The sequence below is a fragment of the Lissotriton vulgaris genome, chromosome 2_1, assembly GCF_964263255.1.
Source record: "Lissotriton vulgaris chromosome 2_1, aLisVul1.2, whole genome shotgun sequence".
Lineage (NCBI taxonomy): Eukaryota > Metazoa > Chordata > Amphibia > Caudata > Salamandridae > Lissotriton > Lissotriton vulgaris.
Window position 1 is genome coordinate 1,720,877,572 of NC_141687.1, and position 26,259 is coordinate 1,720,903,830.

The 26,259-nt window shown below is 46.2% G+C and overlaps 1 protein-coding gene across 1 annotated transcript in view; it reads left to right on the forward strand.

Moving 5' to 3' along the window:
* DUSP8 (dual specificity phosphatase 8) overlaps window positions 1-23,307 on the forward strand; it is an 88,000-nt gene extending 64,693 nt beyond the window's left edge. Inside the window, exons 4-7 of the mRNA XM_086957724.1 lie at window positions 15,612-15,778; window positions 18,089-18,248; window positions 19,028-19,151; window positions 21,018-23,307. Coding sequence (XP_086813850.1) covers window positions 15,612-15,778; window positions 18,089-18,248; window positions 19,028-19,151; window positions 21,018-22,056 — 1,490 coding nt within the window. The 3' untranslated portion in view covers window positions 22,057-23,307. The remainder of the gene's footprint in view (window positions 1-15,611; window positions 15,779-18,088; window positions 18,249-19,027; window positions 19,152-21,017) is intronic.
* The last annotated feature ends 2,952 nt before the right edge of the window (window positions 23,308-26,259 follow it).

Consider the following 26,259-nt stretch of genomic DNA (forward strand, 5'->3'; position numbering starts at 1 on the left):
TCTCCTTTTCAGCTCCCTCTGTCAGCGATAACAAATCTGAGTGTCATCTGTGTAGGAGGTGAGCTGAAAACCAAAGGACCTAATTACCTCCGCCAGTGGTGCCACATAAATATTAAATAAAGTTGGACTAAGTGATGAACCTTGTGGCAACCCACATGGAAGCATGAAAGGCTCTAAGGCCATCCCATCAAGAACAACGGTTTGCAACCTATTGGATAGGAAGGATTGTATAAGCTTCCATGCCGACCCTTTGACACCAATTTCCGACAACCGGTCCATCAGTATTTCGTGATGGACCGTGTTGAAAGCCGCAGATAGGTCCAACAGAACGAGAACCGCCTGTCCTCCTCTATCCACCGCTTCTCGAATTTCCTCCGTAGACTTTAACAGAGCCAACTCGGTGCTATGGTAGGCTCTGAAGCCATATTGTGATATATCCAGATAATTATTGAGATGAATAAAATCACTGAGGTGGGAGTTGATGACCTTTTCCAATATCTTGGCCGGGAAAGGGAGCCTAGAAATTGGTCTATAATTATTAGGGTCCTTAGGGTCCAAATTGTTCTTCTTTAGAAGCAGAAGAACAGATGCTTTTTTCCATGCATCATTTGGGAATACACCTACGGTCATAATAGCATTCAGCAGTGGAGTTAATGCTGTGCTTATGGTTTCAGGAATTTGTTTTATTATTCGTACCGGACAAGGGTCGCTGGGTGCTCCGGATTTAATCATGTTAAGTGTTTTAAGCGTATCTTTCCTCTCAAGAGGAGTAAACATATTAAAAGACAATAGGGCTACAGTTTCCCGTATCCATTACTTTCGTGCTGGTTTGCTTTTTTGTGGTCACCTCGGAGAAAGATGAGAAAATATTATCAACTTTTTGTTTAAAAAAGCCTGCTATTTCATTGCAAAATTCAGAGTGGGCGTGACTTTTAGCAGTGGTAGGGGTAGATAGTTTTATAATCGTTTTTAAAAATTCCTTAACATTGGATTTAGCCAACTCAATTTGCCTTGAGTAATAATCCTTCTTTACTGCTCGCAATAGATGTTTGTATTCTATGATGCAGATTTTATATTTTATCTTGGCCTCTTCGTTATAATATTTACGCCATGCCCTTTCAAATTGTTTACAAGCCAACTTCTTGGCTTTAAGTTCATCCGAGTACCAAGGAGCGGTGGGTAAGGCTCGTTTGGAGATCCTTTTTTTATAGGAATTAGTGCATCACTGGCCTTAATTAGCCAATCATTGTACATCTCCGTTGCCTCATCCACATCAGAGGGAGGATTCACCAATTAATTTAGGAGATAGTTTTCAAAATTTGCGATGTCTAATATCGCCCAGGCCCTGGTGACGATCTCTTGAATTGGTTTTATAGTAATTGGGTGAGCCCAATAATTATTCAATTCGAACTGAATGGCGCAATGATCTGACCATGGAACCGGGAAAACTGAAATGTTCCCTATGGGATTTTGGTCTACTGCCCCCCGAACTCCCCTCAGCCTGCCATTTCTGAACTATTGGCAATCACGGCGGATCTCTCCATCAAACAACCCCACTTCATGGTACTGGGAGACTTCAACCATCATGTTGACGTAAGTGGCTGCAATCGCGCCACCTATCTCCTAGAATCCATGGAACACCTAAATCTGACACAAAGGGTTAAGGGCCCCACTCATATTGCAGGTCACACCCTTGACCTTATGTTTTCAATCTGCGAGAAGCTTAAAATTCTTCAATCCCTACCTCTGACATGGTCTGACCATTCTTTAATTCCATTCGAGATATGTTCTACTCTTAATGTCAAGAAGGAGTCGGCCATCAGAACACAAGGCAGAAGATGGCACAAAATCTCCTGTATGGGCCTAGAGCAACACTACTACAACAATCTTACTCCTTGCCCTGAGGATCTCAACGAAGCGGTGCTTATCTTTAACAATGATCTGATGACCGCCATTGAGAAAGTAGCCCCTCTGCAAACTCTCACCTCTCGCAGACAAAACCCTTCGGCTCCTTGGTTTACTCAGGAACTAAAGGATCATAGAAGTAAGTGTAAAAAGATGGAGCGTCAATGGCGGCAGTCCTATGACCCAGAAGCCAAGGCTCGTTACAGACTAATCCTCAAGGAGTTCCGCAAACACAAACGGAACTCCATGAGTACCTACTTTGCAGACACTATTGCTAAGGCCAAAAACTCCACTAAAGCTCTCTTTAATATTGTTAAGGATTTCACTAATCCCAGTGCTCTGTCTGTCCCAATTCCACCTTCCCAAGCACTGAGCGATAACTTATCTGATTTCTTTGAGGAAAAAATCGCAAGCATTACGGCTACTATCCTTCAGAATGGCACCGATAACGCAGAAGTCCCTGTCATCGACTGCAAACACACCTTTATGTCCTTCCAACCACTTACCATGGAATACGCCCTAAAGCTATTCCTGAAATGTAAATCGGGCTCTCCACTGGATCCAGCCACAGCCTCAATCATGAATGAAATCGCCCCTTTAGTCATAAACCCCCTCCTTGAAATTTGGAATTCCTCCTTAGCCTCTGGCGTGGTCCCCTCCGCTTGGAAGCACGCAATGCTAATTCCTATCCAAAAAAAAGCAGGCATTGACCCTACCTGCTTAAGTAATTATCGACCAATCTCTCTCCTGCCCAAACCCGCCAAAGTGCTTGAAAAAGCGGTACAAGAGCAGCTATCTACTTACCTTGAATCAAACGCTTTGTTCCATGATACTCAATCAGGTATTAGACCAGACTTCAGTACGGAGTCAGCTCTGCTTGAGGTATCCGAGTCAATTCGGGAATGCACGGATAGGGGGGTGGAGGCCATGTTGGTCCTCCTCGACCTACCCGCTGCATTTGACACGATCTCCCATGACATATTACTTGCCCGTCTGCAAGAGGTAGGGGTTAGCGGAACTCCCCTCACCTGGGTTAAATCTTTCCTGACGAACAGATTCCAACAGGTGATGCTAGGCCCCTTTCTGTCTCCCAAGAAATCATTGATTTGGGGCGTTCCACAAGGTTCCGCCCTGAGTCCGCTCTTGTTCAACGTGTATCTTAAACCACTGGCAAAAGTTGTTGAATCATGGGGCGTCAAAGTAACGTTCTACGCTGACGACACCCAACTAGTTTTCTCCTTCAAAGACCACTCCGAAACATCATTTCACAACTTTCGACACTGCATGACGAACATCGCGGCATGGATGTCTGCCAATAGCCTAAAACTTAATACTGATAAGACAGAAGTCTTATTTTTTAACCAGAAATCCCCCATTCCTTCTACTCTCTGATGGCCTACTGAACTTAACCCGCCCCCGGAACCAGTCCAAGCAGCCCGTAACTTAGGCTTCAAATTTAACTCTGCCCTCTCCTGCAAGACTCAAATAAATAAAGTCACCTCATCTTGCTTCGGAAAGCTCTGCATGCTAAAAAAAATCATCCCCTACCTACCATTAGATTCTCGTAAGACAGTAGTCCATGCCCTCATCACCGCTCATTTGGACTACGCAAACAGTCTTTATGTAGGTGCACCGGCGTACCTCATAAACCAACTACAGAGAATCCAGAATGCAGCGGCTAGGCTGATCTGCAACATCCCCTATCGCCACTCTATCACACCCCATCTGATTAAACTCCATTGGCTACCAATAAAACTCCGTATTCACTTTAAAGCCCTAATCTTGGCCTTTAGAGCACTTAATGATCGAGGCCCCATCTACCTGCGTCATAGAATGAAGCTCTCACATGCACCCCGAAACCTTAGATCCAACTACCTCCGCCTTATGATTTGTCCCCGTTATCGTCTGGCACGCATGGGAGGAAGGGCCTTTGCAGTGGTCACTTCCAAGCTGTGGAATCAGCTTCCGATAGAGCTAAGATTCATGACGTCTGAACCCCTTTTCCGTAAAAAACTTAAGACCTGGCTGTTTTCCCTCATTTAACCTTCCCCTTCCTTCTTTATCCCTCTGTTCCTCTTGAGAGAAAAGTCTTCAGCGCCGGGACACCTCCGTCGGAGGTAGCTGTGCGCTCTATAAACTTCTAAAAATAAATAAATATGTCCTTGTTGTTATAAAAAATACCATCCAGTGTATGGCCTTTCTCATGCGTGGAAGGCTCCACACCAGTTGTGTGAGGCCTCCAACCTCCATGACTTGTTCTAACCGAATCGTGTCGGGATTAATGGAATCTTCAAGGTAGAAGTTGAAATCGCCCAACACAAAATAGGATTCTAAACTCATTCCTTCTTCTATTAGTGACCCCACCGAGTCTAAAAACCCACCTTTAGACCCTGGAGGGCGATATACTAATATGCCCCTAAGAGTTCTGAGTTTATCAGCGTAGATATTAAACGCTAAGGCCACACAGCTCTGATTGGAAACAGGAACTGAGGTCAATGAGAGCGATTCATGGTAGATAATTTCAAGTCCTCCCCCTTTTTTCGCAGGCCGATCAAGGGTAAGGCATTGAAACCCAGGTGGAGTAGCCTTGACCAGGTCCGGACCGGAAGTATTATCAGTCCATGTCTCTGTGAGAAAAGCCACTTCAGCTTTGGAGTCCTCCAGTAATAATGCACACTCTGTACTGTGCTTAACCAGGGATCTTGTGTTCAGCAAGATACATTTTAGAGAATCCATATCAGAATCAGCCACGTTTTTAGTTTCAGATATAGCTTCCTGTAATATAGGAAGGTTCAAAATGACCAGGAGGTATGTGTGACAGCTGCCACAAAAAGAGCTCTCTCTTGAATGGCAGACAGTGTCAGGGGACAGTTGAAAGCAACATACTGTATTCTTACCAGGGTCTAGGTTAAGAAGTTCATTCCTTGAGTAGCAGACAGCACTAAAAGGTACCGGACCAGGGGGACAGGCCCTGCGCCCGGCCAGAGTGCCGACGGGCGCAGACGGGCTTGCCTTAGGCGGGCCTTCAGCACGCGCGCGGTCACGTCAGCGTATGATTTATGTTGGCCAGCGTCACAAACACTAGACCGCACCGCTAATGGACCGCTAACCGGAAGAGTAGCTCCCTTCCCCCTGTATCGGACCCCGTGCTCCTCAGTAAGTCTGTGCAAGTCTGTGCAAATAGGCAAAGTCAATTAAAAATAGTTAAAACAGTTTTAAAAAGCCGATACTCTCTCCTCTTCAAGCTATCACCTGGCGAGCATTAAACACAGCTTTGCCCAGGGAGTCAGTGCTGCGCGGGTGCGACAGCGTTCGATTTATGTTGGTCAGTGTCACAAACACTAGACTGCACCGCTACTGGACCGCTAACCAGAAGAGTAGCTCCCTCCCCTCTGTATCGGACCCCGTGCTCCTCAGTAAGTCTGTGCAAGTCTGTACAAATAGGCAAAGTCAATTACAAATAGTTAAAACAGTTTAGCTAATGATTTTTATGTAGAGTTGGGTGTCATCTGCATAAAGGGGGTAGGCCGTTTGGTCTTGTAAGGGTTCCATATGGAGGTTTAGGCTGGAGATAAGATTGATCCTTGGGGAACTCCTTGAGATGCATTGCTGTTGAGGTGGAGTTGTCTAGTTTAATTAGCTGAGTGCGTTGGTTAAAAAAAAAAAGCAAACCACTGAAAGACTGCCATTGACTGACACCTGCACGTTGGGAGAGGGTATTTAGGAGAATATCATGGTTAACTGTATCATAGGCCACTGAGAGGCCCAGGAGGACTAGGAGGCAGGCCTGGCCATCATCTAGTGAACTGTGGAGTTCGGCTGTGATGTTCAGTATTGCAGTCTCTATACTGCAGCCTTTCCTGAACCCAGAATGAATGGTGATGTGCAGGTTGTATTTTTCAATGTGGTTGTTGAGTTGTGCAAGCACACATTTTCCTATAGTTTTGGTGCGGCGAAGGAGGTTGGTTATAGGTCTGTAGTTGTTAAGGTCATGGTGGTCAGCTACAGGCTTTTTGATGAGGGGGTGACTTGACTGAGTTTGTGGGAGGCCGGCATGGAGCCACTGGATAAAGATAAGGATTATTTTAGTCCATGCAGGAGAGATGATGTGCTTGTGATTTTTGACAAGCGCGGAGGGTAGGGGTTGGAGAGATGGGAAGCTGGCTTCATGCAAGCAAGTATTCTGATGACTTCTTCTTCAGGGATAATGTTGAATTTGGTCCAGGCAGCCTTGTTTTTAATTTGCAAGCAGTTGAGGTTGGTGCTCTGGATTGCTGAGTAACTGAATGTGGGAGGGCCGTTAGTAGTTGGCGGTGGCATTGGATAGGTCTTGTTAGCGGGGGGCACCTGTGGTACCGGGTGGGGAGGAGGACGGGTTTCGTGAGAAATTGATGTTAGTTATTTTTTGGAGAAGAGTGGGGTCAACTCTTCGCAGCACTTAGTAGAGGTATGAATTTAAGGGGCTTTGGAGTGTGCTCCTACAAAGGAAGAGTACATGCTGACTGTGACTACAAAGAGGAAACCCTTTGTCGTTTATTACGCGTTTGTCCAAACTGTTACCTCAAAGGAGATTTTATTTGGGAGTCTTTTTAATTATGTGAATATAAGATCGATTTCAGAGATGATTATATCGTGTTTTACTATTGAAAATCATTATTCTCTTATTAAATTAAGTTTTTTTAATTTAATTTATGAAATATTCAGAAACTGCAATTGATATGTCAGTAAACTTTTTTTATAATTCTGTTTTTAGAAGTTCAGTATGAAGGTTGCGAAACGCCTATTTTTGTTGTAATCCACGTGATTATGACAATACATGTTCTGTACTACTGCTACTTCTAAGAATTGAGGGTCTGCTGTTCTCAGCAGTGGTAATCTCAGGGTTGTGCATCCGGTGTAGTGCCAGATTGAGGTAGTGGTGTGAAGGCACTGGGGTGCACCGCAAGAAGACACATTCCCTGTCTGAATTGCAGCTCGAAAGACTCGACGCGTTTTCCCCAGTAACTGTCAGTGAATGAGGAAAATCTTGAAGAATGTTCCTGGATTGAGAGGCGCTGGTTGGTGCTGGAGGCTGGAGCCGCCGTGGTGTGCGCGAGAGCGGAAGGGCTCGTTATCTGCCCGCGTTCCCTCCTTGTGCCGCGGGACTTCGGCCTCCTGTCGCTGGAGACGCACTTTGTCCCTGGGGGGGGGGGGGGGGGGGGGGGGGCATGGAGAGGAATGGTCTCGGAGAGCAGCTGGGAGGGAGGGGGCGCAGGTGCCCCGGGCGGGTCCGCCTTTAAGTAGCCCGCCTGCGTCACGGGCCAGGAATGTCGCTGCGTGCCTGGCCCATGACACGAGCCTCCGAGAGCTGCTGCGCTGAGCTCATTCATGCCAGCGGCGGGCGTGGAGGCGCAGCGCAGGCAGGGGAGGAGGAACAACACTGGCTGCTGAGGAGCGGAGACACGCTGCCTGCTGAACACGAGCAGCAAGGCACAGGAGAACAGCTCAGCATTCGGTGCGCAGGCACAGCAGCAGACCACGAGACACGAAGAGGGGGCACTGCACGGGCACTGACTAGCATTGGAAGCCGATGGTCCACGTCACAAGCGTCGGAGGCACGGCATAGGCTGTAGCCCCCGTAGCAGACGCGGAGGGTCTAGGTGCAAGGATAACCGGTGCACAGTGAAATATGCAGCAGCCTCACCTCTGACAGCGCCTAGAGGTGGATGTGCCGTGTGACCCTCTGACTTGGAGACTTGGAGACTGCGAGTTCTTCCACCGTGGGCAACTCGACCCACTCACAATGCCCTCGGAGCTGGCCCTCGACCCGGCGGCTGACGCGGGGCTATGGCGGGGGCCCCACCGGGTGCCTATGAAGCTGAAGGTCCGGACACAGAGGATGAAGGGCACCAGAAGGGTCGTGCGAGGTTGGTAGATGCAGGAGGGGTGCTGGAGAGCGGCAGCACATGAAATTTATCTCAGTTCTCGGAATGAGCCTTATTAAGTGTGAAGGAAGCTAGTTCTATATTCTCGGTGCGAGGGAAGCTTGCAGTGCTGCTGCCGTTGTTTATGTACCTGAGTGAAGCATGGCTTGCACTGCTACAGTCCATGCTGTAGCTGCACCTGGTTTGGTAAGAGGTGCATACACCGCTCCTGTCCAGTTGGTGTCCTGCTTGAAATAAATCCGTCTCTGCGTGGAGGCTTCTGAACGAAGCTTGCTCTGCCGCTGTTGCAGCGGCACGTTTTTGTGAATGAAGCTTGCACTGCGGCTGCACATCTAATCGTGTTTATACTAGGCTTGCCTCGTTTGCCTAATCTGAGATTATGTGAGTTTGCCCCTTCCAGTCTGTGCTTGTTTCGTATGTAAAGGAAGATTTGCTAGAAACAGAAATATAGAAGTTCAAGTACCCATGTCACTGTCCCAGATTAGAAGTTTTCTGCAGAGAAGTGCTGGTACTGACCTTTCCATTTTGAAGAGGTGTAGGTACTGCGAACAGACAGTATCTACCCATTCAAAGCACTGATTACATTGCTGCACGTGCTGCGTTTGCTCTGTAAATGAAGGATGCTATGTTTGTGTTCCTGTTGCCTTTCTAGCACACGTTCTGTGCTTGAGGGAAGCGTGCTGTGCAGCCTCGGTGCTGTGAAGTCTGTGATGTCAGTGGTGCTTGCTTTGCTAATGCTCGTGGTGCTTATCCTCTATGTGAGAAAGCTTGTTGTTGTATATGAAGATTATTTTGGTCACGGTGAAAGCTTACACTAATATTGCCATTGATGCGGGTGTTGTGTGTGTGTGTGTTCAGAAAGCCTGCTCTGCCTGACCTGTTCCTGAGTGAACTTTGCACCTAGTCGCCGAAGGTCTCCCCTTTTGTGTGGGTGAGGAGGGAGGAGCGTTTGCCGTGCTCATCACTGGTGAGTGAGTTGTAGTCTGTCGCTGCTGTATCTCTTCTGTCTGAGGGAAATGTCTGTGTGCTTGCAAGTGTCTATTCCTTATGTGTTCGCTGTGCTATGTATCAATTTGCGCCGCTGTCGCCGGTTCAGTGAGCGTGTATGTGTGTCGCCAATGCATTGGCTTTCTGCCTTTGGTTTTGCGTGTCGGTATACCAGCTTTCTCCACTGCTGGCACTGTGGTGCGTGTCTGTTGCAGCGTCTTTGTGGGCGCGTGTGTGTTTGTGTGCCCACTCAAAGGGACCGGCCGGGTCAGTCAGCGTATTGATAGTAAAACCTGACTGGGCCAGACTAACACTGTATCGTGTCAGAAATTGGGCATTGCGGTTCGGTCTCCTACTACTCAGTGTGTCATTAAACTGTTCAGTGTGTCATTAAACTGTTCTGACGTAGACTAGAAATATGTATTTTAGTCTTCTGCCCAACACCGGCAACTTACCTCAACATCCAAGTCGAAATCGAGGTAAAATAGCGAATACCGGCCGGTCCCAGTAAAGATCGATGTATGGAGAGACTGTTTATGCTGTCGCAAGATCGATGTATGGATATGACTGTTTATGCTGTCGCAGCTTTATCTATTGATTTGTGCGAGGGACGCTTGCACTGAAATTCCATGCAGTACCTCTCCTGTGTATGTGGGACGCTTGCACGTCTGCTTCCCATACTCTATCTGTTCTGTGAGTTAGTGAAGTTTGTGTGTCAGCTCGCTGTGCTTTACCTGAAGGAAGCTTGGACTGCGGTTGGAAGTGCTCTGCCACTACCCGACCTGCATTTGCTATATATATATATAGCACGAATGCACTGTTCAGGGCGCTACTTTTCTGTACAGCTGTACATGTTTTGTACTGCACGTGCTGTACCGTCTTTTATGAGAGAAACGTGCGTCACCCAGCGCTGTGTACACTGGAGCGTGGCCACAGCTCTCCGAGACGAGTGCCCTTTTAGTTTTAGCATATGAAGTCATCTTGCCCTGAGGGTAAGGGGCTCTTAGGGCCCGGCTGAGTGCAGGGTGGGCAGACATTCGCCATGAGGTGTCTGGGGGTGCTGGCGGCGAGCCTTCATGACGCTGTGTACCCAAGCAGAAGGGTATGATGTCAGCTTCACCACGAGGGCCGCCCTGTGAGTTCAGCAGTGCTCACTGACCAAGACTTCCCCTTTCCTCAAAACCGGGTGGAACTGATGTCATGTGTGGAGCTGTGCCCGAGGTGCTCGCCCCTTCCATGAAGCACCTCTGTTATTTCAGTGTTGTTGGGCACACACAGCTCTGACAGGCCTGTCCTACAGCTCCTTCTATTCCTTTACTAAGACAGACACTCACTTCGCCTACTGCACGTCATTTCCGACGTACTACGCCCTTGCATTGTATTCCAGTATTGACAACAGCACACAAATATATCTGCCAGTGAACTAAACTTACCAAAAGCTCCATGTCACACGGATGTCGTGCAAACTGTTGTTCCACGTCTGTCAGTTCAGTTGGATGAAACAGGACTACAACTTCCAGAATGCCCCATTTTTAATCAGTAGCACAGGAAAGGAACGCGACGTGGTGATTTAGTAATCTGGTAACTTTACTATATACTTTGTTCTAAGAATATGCCCTCCATTCCCTGCAAGAGAGCCTTCCCTACGCATTTCGGCTATTGTCAAGGACTCAGCACTCGTATTCACCAGTTGTGGGGTTCCTGTCTGTGGCTAAGTGTTGGCCTTACTCCCCCTACCCCGCATTGAGTCACCTGTGAAGGCCCCGTGTCTTCATTTCCGTGTGAAGGGGGTGATGTCACGGGGAAGCACAGAGGAAGCCACTGATGAGCTGGAGTACCTCGGGCATTCCAGTGAGCTGTTAGCCCTCCCCTTCGTTTCTACCAGCGTACAGCACGTGACGCGTGCTCTAAATAGAAGCTGCAGTCAGGCACGTCGGGGCGAAGGGAGGGGGCACGTGGTGTCACGAACATTGCATTTGAGGGAGATTAATCCAGTGCACGCAGATAAGGTATCCATTGGAGGGGAAATACCGAAATGACCACACTCCTTATGCCCCTTAGCCGAATAATTCTGCAGTGCCTCATTCTACCATAAACCAGCAATAACATCCAACATGTGTTGTGAAGCAGAGTTTGCGGCAATGCCCATTGCGCGTCCCGTTTCAGCTTCCACTAAGAAAATTCTCTTCTCTTCTTGTGTAAGAAAAAGTCCATTCTCATGCTGTTATGTTGTCACGGCAGGGGGGTTCTGTTCTCTTGGTTCCTGAAGGGTAGGCGAGCTGTTTCTCACAGTCAGCCTCTTGTCTTCCCGTCACTACAGGGTGGTCTCTGCCGTTTACTTTCTCACTGGTTCTCCGTTTATTTATTGACTGCCATTGCACCTTGTTAACCCAGTTTATCACGTCACTTTGATATTTGCATAACCAGTCTGTGGAAGACATTTCCCATTTTGCGTAAACAATAATACATGACGTCGGACAGCCTCCATTTGCATAAACAAACAGCCTCACGACGGTGCAGGATCCATTTTGAGTAAACATAGGCATAAGTTATGGGGCTGCCCATTTTCCCCCACAGCGCGTCGAGGAGAGAAGTTGAATATACTGCGATGTGAACATACTTACATATCGGGTATATTGGCACAGGAATAGGTTGAGGTATGTAACTGAAAAAAAGTATTTCGGTGAAGTACTGCTCTTCTCAGAGGCTGGCCCACATTCGTTTCCTAGTGACATGCAGAAGACCACCTTTTCTTTTTCCGTCATTCATTCCGTCCTAGTCCAGGTCACCTCCACTGTCTGCTGATCCACAGCTGTGGACAGATGCTGTGGCAGCAGACTTAACTGGTGACAGTTCTATATATTACACAATGTTCAAAAACCCACATTCTGCAGGTAGGAACAATTGATAACTGTTATGCTTCAATTTATTTCTTCGTGACGAAGTATCCACCCTCTCTAAGTGTCACCCCTCTGAGTAAATGTCTGTTCTTGTTTGAATGGTTGGTTGAAAAAATCCTACCTAGAATTTGATTCTGGATAGACATTCTGTGCCTCCTTCATAATTATGGTTACCCTGTGACTATCTCACCATGGGCACTATATTCAAGGGTTGTGCTTCTATGTTATGAATATTTGCAATCTGCTACATTAGCCCTTGGTGTCCACTGTAAGTCCAGATGGGCTGGATCCCTGCCACATTTTCAGCAAACTACTATGCATTGGAGTTCATTGTTTATGAATTTATCTTATGTGGATATTCTGAAAGCATGCATAGATCTGATCCACCTGTGTGATTCCATTTAGTTTAATTCGGTTTAACAAATACTGCAGTTGCCAGAATAGACTCGTTGTTATACAAAAGGCTGGGGCCAAGACATGGTGTCCTGTGTGAAATGGAATCTTTTGGTCTGTATGCTCTTAAACAAGCTCTCATCTGCCTCATAGAACTGAACATATCCTCCCTAAAGAACCAATAAAAAAACTGCAATAGGTTTTCTCTACCTGGTTCCCTAAATGCCCATGGCCAAGTGTGAAATAGCTATTCAACTTAGAGAGCTGAAAGGCTCACTTATCCTAATGCTGAGCTGGCAAAGATCTGTAGCAATGTAGAGGACTGAGCCTCGATCGTGACATGCTAAGCAAATCTTTCTCTTTAAGTGCCTAGAGACAGTATGACATTCAGAGAGTGCTACATATCCGCACTCCTTATCTACTAAGCTTTCTGCTCCCATGTCATCAGAACGATAAACTTGCCCCAGGAAACAAGACCTATTGTTATAATCCAGCACTCACAATTTTCTCAGGTATCGTGCTCTTTTTCCAAAGTACAGTTGTAGTTTACCTCATCATAATAAGGCACACTTTCAGGAGAATGGGGTTCCATAATTATTTTTCCTTTTGTTTGAAACTGATTTTGTCTGAACACCACAGAACATAAATAGGTATCATGCATTTTTTGTGGAGATGCTCCGTAAAAAGTAAAAGACCAGGAGGCAGCAAGTTGTGACTCTCCTCCCCTTTTAGAATTCTACCATATACTCATTTTTGCTTGGAGAGAAATGGTGTTGTTATTTATTACCCAACAAGAATTTTCCTTAAATGCAGAAAGGAAAAATCTCTGCTGTTGGTTGTAGATAACCATCAAATCATAAGCATACCCTCTCACAATATCTTGTCATCCCTTAGTCACCTTTTTGGGGGATTATTGTGGGAAATCCCCAGAGTTCAAGCTCTGGCTGAGATTCTCTTCCCATCCACTATGCAGGCAATAGGCATAAATCCTGAGGGCTAGTAAAAACAGCAATTAGTCTCAAAGACTAAACTCGGGCCCAAGCCTAAAAAACATTTGTAAGTTATTATATACTTTTTCAATTCTCCAACCTGACAGCTACAGATAAAGAACTATTTGACACCCTCTCTGACCACTGCCACAGCAAAATTGCTACCATCTTTAACTTCGACCAACAACCCGCCACTCTCAACCTCAACCTACCAGCGAACACCAGCTAGTTGATGACCACCTGCTCTCCGTTCACCACTCAGACAACCACAGCCATCGTGTAATCCATCCACTCTGGGGCACACACTGACCCCGGCCCCCACCATCTGTTCAGTCTCAGAACTAACCCAATCAGCATGGTACTCAACAGCATCTTCAATACCTCCACCGCAACATTCCCAGACATATTGAAACACTCATAGATCAGACCTCTCCTGAAGAAACCCTCTCCCGACCCTAGCAACCTAATAAACTACTGACCGATCTCCCTGCTCCTCTTCCCCAACAAACATCTCACTGAGTACCTGGAACAAAACCACCTACTAGACAGCTCACAATCAGGATTCCAGGCCAACCACAGCGACCTCGTTGATCACCACCACAGAAGCCATCAGAACTCTCCTCAACATCAAAGAAACTGTAGCCCTGATCCTCCTCGACCTCTCTGCTCCATTTGACACGGTCTCTCACCACACCCTTACCGACAAACTCTACAGCATTGGCGTACAGCAAAGCTCTCTCAAATGGATGACATCCTTACTCACAGGACGCACACAGACCATCAGACTTCCCCATTTCACCACCGCACACAAGGACATCAAGTGCATCGTACTCCAAGGTTCATCCCACAGCCCCACCCTGTTCAACATTTACATGACCCCCCTCGCAGACGTCTTCAAATTCCACAGACTCAACATAGTCTTCTGTGCAGATGACACTCAACTCCTACTCTCGGTCACTGAGGACCCAGCTAATGCCAAAACCAACTTCTGCTGCTCCATGACCAGCATAGCTAACCGATGAGGGACAACTGCCTCAAATTCAACTCCAACAAAACTGAAGTACTGATCTTCTGGAAGACCACCGCTGGTAGCCGGCAGAACTCGGAGCAACACCCACACCAACAGTCCAATGCATGCAACCTCAGCATCATCCTTGACAGCCAACTGACCATAAAACGGCAAGTCAACACAGGTACCTCCTCCTGCTTCTACACCCTCTGCATGCTCCACAGAATTTTCAGATGGATCGCAATCAACACCAGAAAAACTGTCACAGAGGCACTCTTCACCAGGCACCTCGACTACTGCGACACCCTCTATGCTGGGATCCCCCCCAGCACCTCAGAAGACTACAGACCATACAGAACACCACAACCAGACCCATCCTGGATCTCCCCAAATGGACCAACATCACCTCAAAACCTCCACCGGCTCCCCATCCAGAAGAGATGCCAGTTCAAGATCCCCACACACGTATACAAAGCCCTATACAATCAAGGACTATCCTACATTAATCATTGACCTTCACACACACACCCCCCCCTCATCCGCCTCAGCAGTGGCAGCTCCTTCTCCTACATTGTTGCCAAGTCTTGGAATGACCTGCCCCTCCACCTCGTGCGGCACCCTCCCTGGCAGACTTCAGAAAGAAACTCAAGACCTGGCTTTTTGATGGAGACACATCACCCTCAGCACTAGTAGTGACAGTGGGCTCTATACAAATGTTGATTGATTCCCTTACTACAACTCCAGTAATAGCAACTGTTAAACATTCTTGGGGAATGAGCAAAGGCAAAGGTAGACAAAAACCCTTCCCTTAACGAAAAGAGCTCCACTAGCCACTATACACAAGCAGTTACTGAGTATGAGGTATTTGTAACCTGGAAACCACAACAAAGCGACCCAGAGGACTTCAAGTGTCAGGTGTTTGACATCGTAGTGCTTCCTAGTCTGCTTAGAGCTAAAGAGAGCATCTGACACTTAAGGTTGCTAGTGTGGTTACCCAATAGCCCTGGAATGTACAATTTATGCATTTAAATATTGCCTTGGTGACACCTCCACCTTCCCCAGCCTGTGTGTGTTGGTCTTCATGCAGTACCATCAGGGTGTTTAATTCCCCTTTTATGGGCTGTTTGAACAGCACTGTTTCGGGGCCCTTAGCTTTATCCAGATTAATTTTTCGATGAAATGTACTTGCTGCTAGGTGAAACTGGTCTTGGCCTCTTGCTTTTGCCTGCATCACACCATCCAACATTGACATATTCTTTAAAGTGATTTTCTGTCTACTAAAGTTTGAAAGTTTCTGTCGATTTATATCAAAACATGTTTTTTTTGTTTGCTTAGTTTTATTATTCATAGAAAGTCACACAGTGAGGGGGTAAGGTATTCTGCAGCTCTCCCACAATATGGAGGTGGAAAGGAGCTCAAGGTCCCCTCCCTCATAATCTCTAATCTTTGGTGTTCCTGGTTGCTGTGGAGTGTACTGACATGCATCTCTCCTTGTGCTCTGCAGGTGGATTTGCTACTTTCTCATCCTGCTTTCCAGGCCTCTGTGAAGGGAAACCAGCTGCCATCTTGCCCGTCAGCATCTCGCAGCCTTGTTTGCCAGTGGCCAGCGTGGGACCCACTCGCATCTTGCCACACCTCTACTTGGGCTCCCAGAAAGACGTCCTAAATAAGGTATGGGCTTGTTGTGTTCCATGAGGGAGGGAGACACATCACCACAAAGCACCAATGGGTTGAGTCGGCTGGTGTGTCTCAGGAATTTTTGTATGTGGTTACTATTTTAGATACTGATACAATTTGGCCACCTTTTAGCAGTTCTAGATGTGTACTATGGGTAATGTTGGTTCTATTGCATAATGTGTTTCCTGTGTTCATTAGTAGTATTTGAAATAGTTCTGACGCCAGGCCGGCTCCTCAGACTTTTTTTATGATTTCATATTGCCAGGAAAGTGTACTGGGGAAAACCAAGCGCAGGTGTTCTTGTGGGCTGAAGGCGAAATATGAGAAGGTACTCTGTGCAGGGAAATTGGTCCTAAAACGTGTCCAATTCATGATTCCACCACTCATAGCTAATGCACGCTTCTTTTGGTTATAATGTGGGGCCTTTTCGGCAAAATAATCATACGGGTTGAACTTTGGATACTCTGTGAAGTCTTTTGGTTTTCAACTCTTTATTTACTCCCAGTCAGTTATTGAGGCAGAGGTGGCAGACAGATTGCAATAGTGGATCAAGTTTGGTATGGCCCATCTGCCCTAGTTTCCTAGTAGCCCTAGTTGCATTAAGCAACAGTTTGGATGGTTTGCGCCTGTGTGGCCAAGTTTAATTGAACAACTCTTTGAAATGAGTACACTTTAATGCTAAACCGGGAGAGGGAACCACCAAGACCAAATATAGAAAGGATGCTTAAGGCAAGTTCACATAAAATGCTTGGGGTGAGGTTCAACTGGGCTTCTAAACTTCTGGCAGTCAGTGGTTAGGTACACATGGCACAGTCACTGGAATAGAACACTTGTGTGCGCAAAACTAGCTCTAATCCATTGCAGGATGACTGACCAAATGTAATGGGCACCCACACCGTAACCTCCCTGGTGTACCAACTTCAGCAGCCAACCCCACGGAACAAGGGCTGGCTGTTATTCCTATAGGGGTTAAGGCAGCCTGCAGGAGGGCCACATATTTTTTAGAAGAGTTGCAAACTAGCTCCTGGGGATGGACTTTACCCATTATGCTGTCTGTACACGGTATGTTGGTCAAATACACACCATCACACGTTAACGGCAACACACTGCATATGCAGAGTGCAAGGATCTCTTAATGGGGACTGCACACACAGTTTCTCCATAGCCTGGTATGAGGTGCTGTAGCCACCAACCAATACAATATTATACATCATAGGTGATTCCCTGGATAGGAGTTTCACCTCATGTGGATACCTTGACATAGGTCTAGCCCTCCTGGGTGGATACCCTTCCACTACCAAGATCATGGGAAACTTTAGATGCACCACGCATTGTTTAGTCCTATGAAGGCAAAAAAATACACACACTAGGTCAGAAAATAGTAGATGAAGGCATGGTGGCAAACTTTTCCAATCTATAAACGGAAGAGGAATGTGAGAGCATCAGTTTTCTACCCTGCTCGCATCATTTCCAGTCCCAAAATGTTTGTGTCCCAAGCCGTTGATTGTCATCGTGGAAAAGAGCAGGCCAGTGAAGCCACATGTTCATAGGAACATACGAGAAACAAATAGACATTGGACCAGCTGCAAACAGGCCTTGGGTAGATCATATCACGCCCTTTACAGAGTTAAATAGCCCTGTGGGTCCATTCTTAGGGTGCGAGAAGCAGCAAGAAACTGTGCTCCAGGGATTCATGATTAGCCTTTGGGTCCCTGGCCAGTACCTCGGTGATCAGTGTTCTGATGTTTTGTGATATACAAATGTCAGTGGAAACAGTTGGTTTGGGGCAGTGTGGTGGGTGTTAGCACCCCGGATACATTGGGCGACAGGCGATCAGATTGAGTAATCTAGATTTTGTTGAGAGAGTGGTATTGATGTAGACTCTTTATAACTACCACTTGCCCTGCCAGTAAGGATTCCTAAAATGAGGGTTTTAGTCCAGTGATTCAGAAACATCTAATGCAATCTCCGGGTGATCATTTTTTAAAATTGCTTAACGCAGCCAGTAGAACGCCTCTACTAAAGCTTTGAACAACACCATATATTTATTTTGGGCTTTTTTTAAACCCTGAAGATTTTGACATGTTGTGTCAGTATGGTGTTGTTTAATGGTGTAGAATGAGACACGAAGAAAACCGAGCCCAGTGGGGTCTTTACCCAATCCCGAGGAACAGATATAAAGAAGGGCTGTATAACAACTTATTAGCTCACAGGAAGGAGGACAAGACACAAGTGGCAGGAGGTTCTAGACTTGTTGTGTTTGGATGTGAAGAATTGTTACTAACCTGACTTTTTCCCACCCAGGACCTGATGGCTCAGAATGGCATTGCTTATGTGCTCAACGCCAGCAACAATTGCCCAAAGCCGGACTTCGTCTGTGACCGCCACTTCCTGCGCATCCCTGTTAATGACAACTACTGCGAGAAGTTGCTGCCCTGGCTGGACGAGAGCGTGGACTTCATCGGTAAGAAGGAGATGTGTATGTGGAGTGGGTTGGAAAGAGAGATCTGTGACGAGGCAGCTCAAATGCATGATACTTCTTTCCCACAGAGGCGGTCTTACCTTTGTTAGGAAGTTTCTAGCAAGTAAACGGGCCTTGTGGACATTTGTGTAGCAGAACACAGCTACTCTCAGCCCCATTTTTTTGGTCTCATACAGATAAGGCTGTTCGTCTGCTTCTGTTTAAACTTTATATGCAATTTTGAATTCTGAAGAGAAGACTTCATTATCTCATTGCTTCTCATATAGAGTTCCTTGTTTCCCAGGCTCTCATTTCTCCATGAGTCTTCCGTGGAAAATAATGGGAGTTCCCTTCCCCCTCAAGAGCACTCTGACTTTTTCTTTCATTATTTCAGAACCTTGATGTTTCCCTGTTCCTCACAGACTTTCACTTGCCTGTCTCCTTCAGAGATGCCAGGCTGTTCTCTCCTCCCCAGAACCAGTCCTACTTTGAATTTCTTTCAGAGACTGTCTATCTGTTCCCTGCTTCCCAGAGACATACTGACTTTAACTTCTTGCTGAGAAGGCCAGTCTATTCTTCAGCTGCTTCTTTTTTTCTGCATCTGCTGCAGAGAATGACCTATTTCCAGAGGTCCATCTAGTCCTTTGTCTGTCTGTGTGTCTCCTGCAATGTGTTCCCTAGTTCAGACATCGCTTTCACATGTCTGTGCGTCTGCTGCAGCGAATGCCAGGCTGTCTCCTGAACCTCGTGGACCTCAGTACTCACCTTTCATTTCTTTGCAGAGAAGGCCAGGCTGTCGAGCTCTCGAGTGATTGTGCACTGCCTGGCTGGGATTTCCAGGTCTGCTACCATTGCGATTGCATACGTCATGAAGACCATGGGGATGTCCTCTGATGAGGCCTACAGGTACGTGAAGGCAACCTTGCATTTGCAGGAAATCATGAGAAAATGTGACACCGATCCTAGAGACATCTGTGGAGTTGCAGCAGGAAGGTGTCCCTTACTGTTCAGAGTTAATAGTTGAGTGAAACCTCCTAGGTAGGGCTGTCTGCTGTAAATGAGAACCGAGGCTGGGGAGGATATGGATTCCTGCAGTGATGTTGTATGAGAGATATACTTCTTTCCACGCAGAGTGACATAGAGGGACAGAACACTAGAATGTGATTTATTCCTTAAAGTGATACTGAAAGCTAAAAGAATACCAGTTCCGTGAGATGTTATGCTGTTGGCATTGACACATTCAGCTCCAAGCAATAGTAGTGCTGTCTATACAATGATATAATGTCATGACATAGAAGACAAAGAAACGGCTTGGTTGTTCTGTGCTTCATTCAGAGAATTGCATTGTCCATGCATCTCACTGTGATATGCTTCACATAGTGCAAAAGCGATGCTGTTTCATTCAGTGATGTATACTGCTCATATACTCAGGTTCACCCACAGCCTCAGCACCAGTTCGAAGTGTTTGATCTGCACACTTGCGTGTGAAAGTCCAGGTCACACTGATAGAAGAATTGCAGTCATGTTTCAAGACAAAGGCACAATGACTATACATTCAAATCAATAAAATAATTTCTATTAACTATGATTAGTACTTATGAAATAATACAGGCACAAATATGTACACAGAGTATCAAAAATATGTTAATGAAATGGGGGTTACAATATCTGAACTAACAATCAGTTATTGCAAATCTGCTGAATGCTTCCATGCAACATTTAACCGCGCAGAGTCACTCAGCTTTTAATTAATCTGGGATGGGGCACGCTTACTGAGGAACACAATTCTCCAAAAAGTGGGCTGGTCCCTTCGGGTTTCAAAAAGACAGAACTTCCTTTCTCATTGGTGTATATTTCTAATTTCCCAGTTGCTGGTCCCTTCCAGGTTACTGACTAGTTCACAAAAGGGTTGTGGTGATGTCATGAAAGCCCTGCCCTAGGTGGCCATCTTAGCTTACACTTTTATAAATGATGAGAGCTCCTTCCAGCCACTAAACCCTTCAAGGTACTGGTACAGCGCTGAAGCTCAATGGGGTCTGCATGACCAAAGGCAGTTGGAGGTAGAGATCCACAAGCCTAGAGAATTGTGCTATGAAATTATATTGTGATTGTGGATAGAACGTACTTCTGTCAACAAGCTATATGCACACTGTTTCTTTTTCCTCCAGAATACTGCTGAGCTGAAAGCTTCAGGGACTACATGATCCTATAGCCCGGAAGCCCCATATGCTGCGAAAGCTCTCACCATCTACTATTAGTAGTCCGCTACACATATTGTAATATATGGCAGCATGCTGGCACATCTAAGTGCTTTTAAGAAGTTTGGAAATTTGTACAGCATGTTCCTGAGTTGTACCAGCTCGGATTGAAATTGTGAAACAAAACATACACTTTTACAGAAGGCAATGGTCGGGGATGCCGGTGGTCAGGAAACCCTAGCAGCAATCCCTACCTTGCAAAAAGGCTCAGGTGTTCAATTTGCCCATGTGATATATTTAAACAGAAGGCAGTACTCCTTGTTCTACCCATTGATCTCTGTGCTCCATACAGTGATGAAGTGAGATAGAAGCTGATATTCCGTGCAGTGTTACAGAGCAATGGGATGAGGGCTCCTTGTTATAGGCAGTGATACGTAATTGAAGAGGTCTTCTTTGCTCTCCACAGTTATAAGCAAGATGTAATGCAGTGTTTGTTCCTTGTAATGATTTTCCTTTATGTGCTGTTCTTTGTTTCTTCCAGTGTGTTCATTAAACTATTTATTTGACTTCTCAGATTCGTGAAGGAGAGACGCCCATCAATATCTCCGAACTTTAACTTCCTGGGCCAGCTTCTGGAATATGAGCAGAGTCTCAGTGTTCACAAGGCCTGGTCTGCAGGAGTACTGAAGACCTCCGTCGAGCACCTTCCTCCGCCAGACCTGGTGGAACCCCCTGATGGCACTGTTGCAACTGCAACATCTACCTCAGAAATGTCCGAGGGGGGAATTCACAGCACAAGAGCGGAGTTGGAAAGGCGGCACCCTGGAAATCCCAATCTTATTTCTCCCAGCACTCTGCAGCAAGGCCTCCGAGGCCTGCACCTGTCATCTGAGCAGGTTCTGGATACCAACCGCCTGAAGCGCTCCTTCTCCTTGGACATCAAATCAGCCTACACGCCTGGTGCGGAGGAGACCCCCAAGTTGAGCAGGTTGGAATCTGGTGGCTTGTCGCCATTCTCTCCATTGCCGGACTGCCCAGAGTGGCCTAGTGGGCCTGATCTGCTGCTGGAGGCAAATGTATGTCAGAGAAGAAAGCACCAACAACCACTGGTATCACCAGTGCATGGCCTGAATCTGAACTTTAGTGCATTGTGTGCTGGACACAAGAGTGCCAGCTCTCAGGACAACCTTACACAGAAACTTCGGCTTAGCCTGTCTGGGACACCACAGCCGGCAGTTCCCACCGAACCCTCATGCCTCAGCGGTTGGAGTGCACAAGTGGAGTCACCTAGCGAACCATGCGCTACTGATACACCTTGGTACTTTGGCACTGAGCCTACATTGACTTCGGGAACCCTTTTCAGCACTTCCTACAGTACATTCGGCCACAGTACCCTCCAGACAAGCTGTGAGATAAGGTTGAGGGAAAAGCCTCGGCCAGAGCTCAGAGACAGCCGGCGGAGCTGGCACGAGGAGGGTGCAGCTGAAATACAGTTCAAAAGGAGGAGCTGTCAGATGGAGTTTGAGGGGGGCATGTCAGAGTCCCACTCACGGGAAGATCTGGTCAAGCAGTCCAGTTTCTCTGGTAGTATGGAGGTAATTGAGGTGTCCTGACGCTGACCAGATGGAGGAGGTATGGGATTCACTAGGGGGATATTATTTGTACACTTATATACTCAAGAGAGCAAGATATCTAAACATGTCACCATTATATAGTAGGTGTTAATAGGGAGTCCCCAAAAAACTACAAAGCATTTTAATTTCTCCAATCTCAAAAGCCTCACCTCTGCTACTATTGCCTCAAGTGTGTTGAGGAAATGCTCCTGTCTCTCAGTCTCATTTTAATTGAGTAGAACTCCCCAAAAGTTTGATGAGTTCGTGTTGTGACAGTAGTGGGATCCACGTGGGAGTGGCTAGCGACAGCTGTGTTCAAGCTTCCACGGCTGTAAATGCACTGCAAGCTTCTCCTGGTTCAGCATGATATGCATCAGCAGAATCTACTGTAGGCACTGGTACTAAGAAGCGGGGAAATCTTCTGCTAGTTGAGACTGAGCTGGGCTTGACAGGGGTCCTCTTGCTAAATTATAAATGGAAGACTGGATGGAGCTCATGTGCTTCAGTAGAACTGGGATCCTGTGGTTCCTGTTCACCTCAGCTGTCAGCCCCTGGGAGGGCTGCTTGTGTAAGGAGCCTAACCTCTAATTGACGTGGGGCAGGAAGAATCAAAGTGGTTGGAGTTAAAGGGATGATGGTATTAGTCTGGCTTTACTACTATCAGGAGCCCCAAACATGCGTCTACCCCAAATTGGCAGCAACCATTTTTTTTTTCATCAGGGTTAAAAATATCAAACAGAAGATGGAAAATTGAAGGACTATCCTGGGTGTTCCCGGAAAATGAGACTTTGTGTTCTGTTCTGTTGTGTTTAATTTGTTATTTATTGCGTGCTCTTCATTCAGGCAATGAACCGGAAGGTGGCACCGATGGGACTGTCCAGCATGTAGTGTTACCACGCTATTTATTCAGAGCTTTTTATTTTGGCAATGAACAGGAAGGTGGCACCGATCAGAGACTGTCCAGCCTGCGGTGCCACCCTGCTATTTATTGAACTCTTCATTCTGGCAATGAGGATCAAGATGGCGCCGTCGAGACTGTCCAATCTGAGGAGCCACCATGCTATTTAATGAACTCTTCATTCTGGCAGCGGGCGGCTGGTCGGTGCCTGCGGTGTCACAGTGCTATTTATTAAACTCTTCATTCAGGCAATGAACGGGAGGGCTGCCCCCGCGGGATTCTCTCGACGCTCTTTGCACTGTACAGTATTTAAAGGCGGGAATGCTGCTCACTAAAGCAATACCAGACGTTAACTTGGACTTGTCTTTTGTAGCACTTGACCTGCATCAGCTCTTGTTCTTTCTCCTTTCTCTTCTTGTCTGTCTTTTCCAGTCTCACTCTACCTTTTCCATTGTGTGTTTCTCTTTTATTTTGTCTCACTTATCCGCCTCTTAATCCACTCCCTAAATGTGTCTTCTCCTAAGGTTTCTTTCAGCTCCAGTCCTCTCAATTATTTTTCTCAGTGTTCCGCTGTCTGTTCCTACTTTGGTTTCTCAATCGTCATAAGTGTGTGGCCATTACAAAAAGGACAAATATTAATTTGCATTATGCCGGAGTTGGTGACCAATGATGAGGAACATTTTTGCGTCCATGTGCTTAGAGGTGTTAGCATTCGGTTCGAATGGGCTCCCTCTCAGGAGAAAATCTCTGATTGGAGCAATGCCTCTCCCCGTAATCCCAAAGGTTTCTTGTGTTGGCAGGAACTACCTGACACTAGCATCAACACCCAAATTATTATTGCTTTAATAAACCAAAAAAATGGAGCTGGAGTCAGAGGTAAAGGGAACTGCTGTAACCAACAGTGTTTGTTTTTTATCAAGGAGTAGAAGGGTCTATCTTTTTGGTGATTTCCCAATCAAGCAGTTTTAGAATGAGCGGTGTCTTTAAAACAGCACTAAATGATTTTGTCACCAGGCCCATTATCCCAGAACAAAGGGCACACTTTTACTTAGCTGACACCACCCACTGATGGGTTTTTTTTGGCCACTAAATGTACAAAATCATATGAAGTCCCATGCCGCTGCTCTCCCTTACTGCAGAGGGGAGGATTTATTTAGCCATGTCAATGTTTTCAAAAGGGAGACATCAGAGAACAGGAGCAAACTCTCCATTCCATATTTTGTTCTTTGATGAATTTCTTTCAAGGGATTCATCACATTTGAAGGTATTATTATTCATTATTGATAGTGTGTTTGTGAATGACAGAAGTGTGTGATTTCTACCCTTTGCTGTCACAAAGAACCCTTTATGCTCCTGAGCGCTCCCAAGCCCAATAAGCTGCAATTCCCCCTGGTTTTCGAATATCTGACCTTTTGGATTGGGGGAATGATAGCGGTTCTTATATCAGTACCACTAACAGGCTTTGGTAACTTAAAAACGAATACTGAAAGTATCCTTAGAATCTAGAGGGCATGGTTGTGGAATACACTTTTCCGTTCTGGAAGTGGGAGCTGTGCAGATTACAGTGAAAAGTAGTTGGGAATGACCCTGGAGAAGTCACCAAGGTGGTTGGCATGAAGAGGTGTTTGTGGTATGGCGGTTATACTTAAAGTGTTTACAAAAAAGGCGACTCTCCCTTAAAATGAAACCTTGGTGGGGATAACAGCAGAAAGCAATCAACCAAAGAGAGAGGAGTCCGGCTTTCCTGGTGGCAAGAGAAGGTGCCAGTTGCACTCATGGTCAAGCTTGCTAGAGGTTTTCGTGGGGCGTAGGTGACAAACATTATGCGGGACCCTTCCCTGATTTTATGGTGTCCGTGGCAGCTATGGTTACCTGCCTATTAGAGAATACATTACAACAGTGGGCTATGTCGACTTTTATAAATCCATAAATACATTTAGCAGTAGCATCACGAGACCTCGAAAAGAACGAGGTTGGGGCAATTATTTCGGCTGCTCCCTCCGTGTGATGGCCCTGCTCAGGGTTCAACTACGCCATGGGTGTCGAGCATAGTCCAAGAGGGTGTTTCCATGCCTGATTTCCAGGATGGGTACTAATTAAGCCAATAGTTTTCAGTATGAATCATTGTATGTAAATATATCATAAACGGCTATCCTGAAAACGTGGCATGTGTTCACCTTCCTCTCCTGGACCTGTCGTTTGCACTCATCTTATGTATTGTTAGAAGTGTAGTACATAGGAATTCTCAGAATTTTAAACATTGCTACTAACCACCCTGACATCCCTTGTCATGATTAACTATGCATGGACATTACAGGACAAACTCATCATTTCAAATAATGAAATGTATGTGATCTACAGGATCACGTCCACCTGAAGTAGTTAACTGGGACTTCCTGCACGCTATTCTCTAGCCCAGCACACCACCTTCTCTCCGCTGATTGCCCAACATCCTAGCCAGGCTTTATATTCTCTGAGTGGAGTGAAAAATAGCTTTGTAAGAATCTCAGGACTGCTAAAAAACACAAGTGCATGTTCACTCACTGATAGAGAGGTGAAGACAGCTTGTTTCAGCACTAGAAGGCGAGAATGGTCACCAAACTCGGACCTTTGGTTCAGTGAGGTACCCTTACAAGATAGAGACTTTATCGACCCGGGTTGCGCCGGATCGGGGCAGTGGAAATAAATAGTGCATGAAGAGTGCCCAAGTCTCAAAAGAGATGCATTTTGGATATGATACACAGAGTTAGGGAAGTCCGATTTTGGACTGGAGGCTGACCTCACCTTACAGTTGGTAAAAATGAATCGTACCACGCCACTGCGTGTCTCTCTAAAATTACACCTTCCCTGATATGTATTTTCAAAATATGTATGTCAAAAGTTGTTACTTGATCTCCTTAAAGGGCAAGACAACCCCACATTGCAGAGCTGAAACACGTCGACTCCACCAATTTATGAGCGAGTGAAAATGCACTTATTTTTGTATAGCAACCCCTCGCAAGATTAAAAATGAACATTGCTAATATATGTTGCCGTACACTGATTCAGTTTTGATTTTATGACCTCTCTTGAGACGTGTAGCATTATATAGACTGTCACCTACCCTCATAGCCTAAATAAGGGTAATGATAGTGAGGGAACAAATGGACAGGAAACATTAGAGTCAGACTGGTTAGTCTCTCATCCCCATTGTCATCATTGGTACCTCATAGTGTCAGCTACCTGATGGATACGGCTACTTCAATAATTACCCATGATACACCTTACATATTGTAGGGGTGCACCCATGTTTTCCAGTGGGACTC